This window comes from Salarias fasciatus, chromosome 2 (assembly GCF_902148845.1).
Source record: "Salarias fasciatus chromosome 2, fSalaFa1.1, whole genome shotgun sequence".
Taxonomy (NCBI): Eukaryota; Metazoa; Chordata; class Actinopteri; order Blenniiformes; family Blenniidae; genus Salarias; species Salarias fasciatus.
In genome coordinates, this window is record NC_043746.1 from 9,532,270 (window position 1) to 9,538,269 (window position 6,000).

General features: G+C 45.7%; 1 protein-coding gene across 1 annotated transcript; it reads right to left on the reverse strand.

The window, feature by feature from the left end:
- Positions 1–408: 408 nt before the first annotated feature.
- On the reverse strand, positions 409–5,715 carry rmnd5b (required for meiotic nuclear division 5 homolog B). Its single transcript, XM_030110164.1, has 10 exons — positions 5,577–5,715; positions 4,038–4,232; positions 3,798–3,940; positions 3,589–3,726; positions 3,412–3,512; positions 2,900–3,066; positions 2,583–2,748; positions 2,353–2,455; positions 2,103–2,257; positions 409–1,962 (listed from the first exon to the last, which is right to left on the reverse strand). Exons 2-10 carry the CDS (start codon positions 4,174–4,176, stop codon positions 1,899–1,901), a joined length of 1,176 nt encoding a protein of 391 aa, XP_029966024.1. The 5' UTR covers positions 4,177–4,232; positions 5,577–5,715; the 3' UTR covers positions 409–1,898.
- Between the last annotated feature and the right edge of the window lie 285 nt (positions 5,716–6,000).

Consider the following 6,000-nt stretch of genomic DNA (forward strand, 5'->3'; position numbering starts at 1 on the left):
TGTTAGAGGGTAAATATTTACAAGAAAAGTTGCATATCACACAAAAGCAAGAAATGCAAACATTCAGTAAAATTAATGAGACAGAAGTACAAAGCCTGAAGCGGGTCTGTGTGAAGGAACGCTCAAAGAAAGAAAACAGGAAGAAGAAAAAAAAAAAGAGGAGAAATGAATGATTGTCAACCAAAGAAAGGAAACCCAGTGGAAAACTCCACACGGAACACGAAGCTTAACTCACCTGGTGTGAAATTAAAGTGTAATGTTGCAACGTCAGTGTGAGCTATGCTGGTGCAGTGCTTGCTGAAAAAGTTAGCCTCACTCTGCTGTGAGGTGACATCAACATTTTCAAGAGGACACCAGGAACTTGCACTATTAGTACTGACCATCTAAATATACTGTGTTGCACATCCAAATGTCTTGGATGCTGTGACAAGCCTTTTTTTTTTTTTTTTGTTTTCTCCAAGTGTTTGCAAACACATTAAAAACTGAGTATTATATACAAACTCCAGAAACTCCCCTGAAACTATCAATAGTCGACTATTCTGTCATCTTTGTTCAAGACTCCTTATATAAATGTAGATTTGATACTAAATGCGATGTATGGTTTGTGAGGTGTCGCAATGAGCCCTGAGGAAATGTACGGATTTCGATGTCGCTGCTATTCTGAGAAAGTCTGGAGTGAAAGCCAACGCTGTGCAGCAGGGGCGTCTTCTAAGTATATAATAAAACGAACAGCCACAATGACAATGAGAGGACTCCCCCGTCCACGACAAGTAAAGCTCAACCACAAGCCTACAGTCACAGCAAAGTCAGACCATACGGCTACCGTCACACCGATTTACATCTCCAAATCACATGGCGTGCAAGCTGAGGGTACACAACGCGTGGCACAGAGTGAGGCGACGGCGTCCAGTCGGTACTTGAGAGGGTTACGCAGTAGTGTCGATTACGCATGTTCAGTCTGCTATTTTACATGAGCCATTCTGGTGGTTGCAATGGAAAACAGGAACAAAAACACATTTCACAGTAGTATATATATATATTTTTCCTTGCTTTTTTTTTTTTTGTGTGTGTGTTTGTTAAATACATAGAATAGAACAAGACAAATGGCTTGTCTGATGATGAAACTCTTGCTGGTGACATCGGTCCCAAAGGAAAACAAAACAAAAAGAAGAAAAAGAAGCTCTTCCACCACCGATAAATTCAAAATCAGCCGACATCTGACTGCCAAGCTACGTGAGGCCTTAAATACAGTAAAGCGAAGGGGTGAACGGTCACGACGCAGACCTCCACCGTCTCCCTTCGCCAGCAAATAATCGACCTCCGACACAGTCCGCGACTCGGTGGGTTTCTCGTGAGTTACAGAAGTTTATTTCCATCCTGAAATCAGAAACTGCTTATCCACACCAGATGCCCACACTCTTCACCCATTCATAATCATTCAACTGCTTCAGTCGAAAAACAACAACAATAACAAAAAAACAAAGAAGCAGTCAGCCAAACAGTCGATAAAGCCGAAAAAATAAAACAAATACTAAAGAAAGTCTTACATACTTTAAAAAGGTAGGCCTAGAACTCTGCAGGCATTCGCAAATGACTTTCAATGGATGATCAATAGTGGGCTGCTTCTGTGTGAACACCCCCCCTCCTCCCCCTTCTCCCTGTTGTAAATGGTTGGTAGATCGATCCCTGCTGAACTCTGTATATGTCGCAAGGCTGGAGGGTCCGAGGTGGGAGACAGGATGGACGAGGCCGTCCGGAGGAGCACTGGGGTCAAAACCTTAATGCTTACAATAACGGGCCGCCGCGGGCCGGGGGCAGAGGGAGGGCGGGGCGGGGGGCCGCAGCAAACGGTCCCGGAAAACGCAAAAATCTCCAGGTCGCTTCATCCTCCTGTGGTATCAAAAGTAGATCTGCTTGGCGTGTGACGGGTTCTGCTCCATGGGGCAGTACGGGCATTTCAACCTGGCGGCGGGGAAAGCAGGCCGTTAGTCTGGATCCTTTCAGCCGGCGACTGATCAGAGCCTCCTCACACCAACACGTCACAATCAAGCCACAGTCCTGCTCTAGACTCATGTTCACAGTGTGATGATTTGCCGACTTACTTCCCAGCGTTAGTGAGTTTGTTGAGGGCGTCTCGGGAGATGACGTGGCCACAGATGAGCTTCATGGGGGGGTTGCTCTCTGAGGTCTGCTGCCGCAGGATCGGACATGCGAACACAGAGTGGTACCAGCACTTCTTCCCGAGGTCGATTTCAATCTGCAGGTACAGGAGACATTCAGAATTGTTGAATGGGGGGAAACAAAAGAGGAGACACAGTGAGAAGTTCTCTGCATGCAGTGGAAGTTACTTACAGGCAGCTCGTCTTTGTGCGTCCAGACGCCGCTGCACTGCCTCTGCTCGATCACCTGTTTGATGTTCATCAGCACCGGCAGGGCCATGCAGCCCGACGCAAAACTGCAGAGGAAGGATTGACGAGGGATTAGCACTGTTTAGCTCTGAACGCTATACCGCCGGTCTTACACTGGACCTTTGAAATAAATGTTGAAATGAGCCATCGGTGGACGCAGACGTCAGGTCTGACCTAACACTTAGCGGAGATTCCACCGAGAGGCCCAGGAGAGCACAGGCGTCCCTGGTGAAGATGTTACAGATCTCCGCCCACTGATTTGTCTCCAGCAGGCTACGGTATGGAGAGTTCTCGATGCCGTGACGCAGGTACACCAGACTCCCCATCAGGATCTGGATATCTGCAGGAGGAGGAAATGGGAAAATAAAGCAAGGCGCTTTTCTCAGGTAAATCTAAGAGTCCTGAAAGATAAAATGAATTATCGTTAATATCATCACACCAGATTCTTCCTGTGTGTTTGTGTGGTTTGATATAAAGAGTGGACTTCCCACCTCTCTGGTGCTGGGAGGCGAAGGGCTGGAAGTGCCGGGCGTACTGCAGAGCCTCCATTTGGTTGCTGATTCCTCCACTGAGCAAGCTGATGAAGTACAAACGGTGCAACTTGAACTCTAAACTGCTGTTCAGATCCAGAAGGCGCTGCCGATTCGTCACAGCCCACCTGATGAGACAGACGCAAACGGGCACAGTCAAACGCTTTGGAGACACTGACGGGACCAACAGACCAGGGACACCGTGGGAGGAGAGATGGACTCTGCACAGGTGGTCACAGAGCCCTTCTTCATCTACATGTTCTTTTCATTTATACAGGATTTTACAGCATTAAGAATTTTTTACTGCGTGCGGGTGCTGCAGAGAGAAAAATCAAAGAACTTCTCTTTAGGATTAAAAAACACTTCAAATGACTGAATCCACAAAATGCAGTGTTCTCCAACCCTTTGCTCAGAATTCACCTGGGAGAAGACTGATAATACAAGTGCAAGTTTAAATGAATAAAATAACATACTCTAACGCCGGCCTGAGGTCCTGCATCCTCAGAGCTTCGAGGATCCTGTTCAGCTCCAGGAAAGGTTGCTTCATACTCATATCTATAACTACACCCGACTCCTGCAAAAGAGAAGAAAAGAAACATTAAAGCACATTTTAAACAAATGACAGTCTGCAAAGTTAAAAATAACTTTACCTGACAAAGATCCTCTGCTACACTGAGCATCCCTTGTCTGTAAAGATGTTCCACAATCGTCTCACTCAGGTATTTCTGTCTCTCCGGGGTGTCCCACACTGTTTCCGCCACCACAGCACTGATCTCTGCATCAAAATTCTGCACACAAACGAGCCAGCGATTAAACGTGCATCTGGGAGTCAAACTGTCACAAAGCGGTTCGTACTCACTCTGTCGATGGCTTTGCCGACTTTGGACACGCTGCCGTGGATGTCCTTATGCCGTGAGGCCAACACCTGCACTGTTTCTTTGATGTTCTTACAACACTGGGCCATAGTCTGGGATAGAACGGATAAGTCTGCATCTTGTACTCCTGGTACAGAGAGATAAACGGGCGCATCAGCACTATCATGTGCAACACTTGCAAAACTTAAAAGAGCGAGCGCAGACGCATCGTTTCTTCTTCTCACCGAAAGCCACCAGCTGCCCTCGTATCTCGCAGACGCTGCGCAGGAGTTCATCGAGCCTCTCCTCGGACTGGTGGCCGTACAGTACGAAGCGATGGAGCACTTTCTCCAGCTCGCGCTCCACACACGCACACTGTTCCATGGTTCAGATTGGAACACGCACACACACACACACTCACACTCACACGGCAATGACACCTAAAGTTAGGAGAAAATGTTATATTAACACAAATAAATTAACATCTTGTCATTGATCTGTCCGTGTAACCATGCCTAACAGCGTCCAAAAGATAAAAAGTACGATATGTTGGTGAAGAGGATAATTGATAACAAAGAAATGATGAACTGGAGGACACATGTTAAACAAAACCAAATAATCAAATGGCAGTTGCATTAATTTTCTGTACAACTGATATCCTGAAACTTTTATTCAAGTTTCCATTCAAGCTATTTAGCACAGAGCAGTATCTGTACCTCTATAGTGAGTGTGTCCACTTCAGATCTTTGACAGAACAATAACAGCACTTGGCTGACTGAGATGGGACAATATTTTAGATTTTAGGTGATTATAAACATTTCATTTATCGGTTTGTGAACACCCAATAAAATTATAGATGCCTTTCATTACAAAATATCGCGATAAGATAAAACGTTTAACCTTACAGTGAAACCGAGAGGATGACAGACTGGTTTCAGATCGGGTTTCCTGCGGGATTCTGCTTACATGTAGACAATCCCATGATTGTCCCACAGCTGCCTCTAGAACAAGTGGGACCAGGCACTGAGGAACAATACTGAGTGAGAACCCCCCAGACAGGCATCATTTCACCAGGACAGGTTGGGGGGGAGAATAAACTAGCAACGTCCTTGTAAAATAGGCATAAAGGAGGGTGATATTGTGTTAAAATCGAAGGCCTGCGTGGTGTTTAAAGTACACAGACAGTGTAATCTGCGGCCTGGTGTTTACTCCCGTCTCAACCCCGCCGAAGATAATTTCATTACATGACAAAACAACACATTGATTTGGATTTTAGCCGCAGCTGCCGTGTTGTAGGATCGTGTCATTACTCTGTCCCACTAAACAAAGAAAAAAAAGTCCGGAGTTATTGACAGGACGAGCTTTGTTGAATCCAGAAAATGTCCACCAGCCGCAAAGAGCTAACCAACATTACCGCTCGCACATCTCTAAATTAACATTGAAATGTCACCGGTCGGGTTTGGCCATCCACTCCTGAACAAACGCACACTCGCCGTGTCCCAGACAGGTGACTACGTACATTGTTAAAAGCGATAAATGAAGAAAGCCAGCTCGCGGCTAACGTAAACAAACGGTGTCAGGGTCGCTGGCTACAAAAGCTCGCCATTGCTGCTAGCTAGTTAGCTTGTTGATGTTAGCCAGCAGCTGACACACAAGGCCCAACTATTTCCACAAGACAATGACAACCCGCTTGTACCCGTCGTTTCTGCATTATACCCACAGGACAAACATACACCGCCGCTCAATTGAATTTGGAGGAAATTTCAGGATTAAAAAACACTCACCTAAGCTGCTAATTAGTTAGCAAACATTAGCGCTAGCCGCTTGCCTGTTATGGCAACACTTGACCAGCAGTCCTGTGGCGGAAGTTCCTGTGTCGCAGTCCGCCAGAATCAAAATAAAAGTCTTATTTTTACCACCGTTCCCCGCGGGTCTGCTCCAAGTTTTACCTCAGATTCACGAGTCTGCAGCGGGTAAGTGGAGCTTCGAGCCTCTTCCAAATTCAGCAAACCATAAACAAATGCGACCACGTGCTCGTCACCATCAGTCAAATGAGTTGTTAATGTCACTGACATTGTCTATTTAGGAAGTAAACGCATTTTTAAATACTATATTTGTTGATTCAAGTGAGAGAATTTGTGATGTAGTTTTGGAAAAATAATATCATGGGATAAAATATGTCTGTCATGGTCAACGAAAAATAAATCA

Excerpts from the sequence above, each read along its gene's own strand:
- rmnd5b (XM_030110164.1), bottom strand. The coding sequence starts at position 4,176 with ATGGAACAGTGTGCGTGTGTGGAGCGCGAGCTGGAGAAAGTGCTCCAT. Across the intron at positions 3,727-3,797 it reads TCGGCAAAGCCATCGACAGA|AATTTTGATGCAGAGATCAG; the intron begins GTGAGTACGAAC and ends GTTTGTGTGCAG. Across the intron at positions 2,749-2,899 it reads CGCCTCCCAGCACCAGAGAG|ATATCCAGATCCTGATGGGG; the intron begins GTGGGAAGTCCA and ends CTCCTCCTGCAG.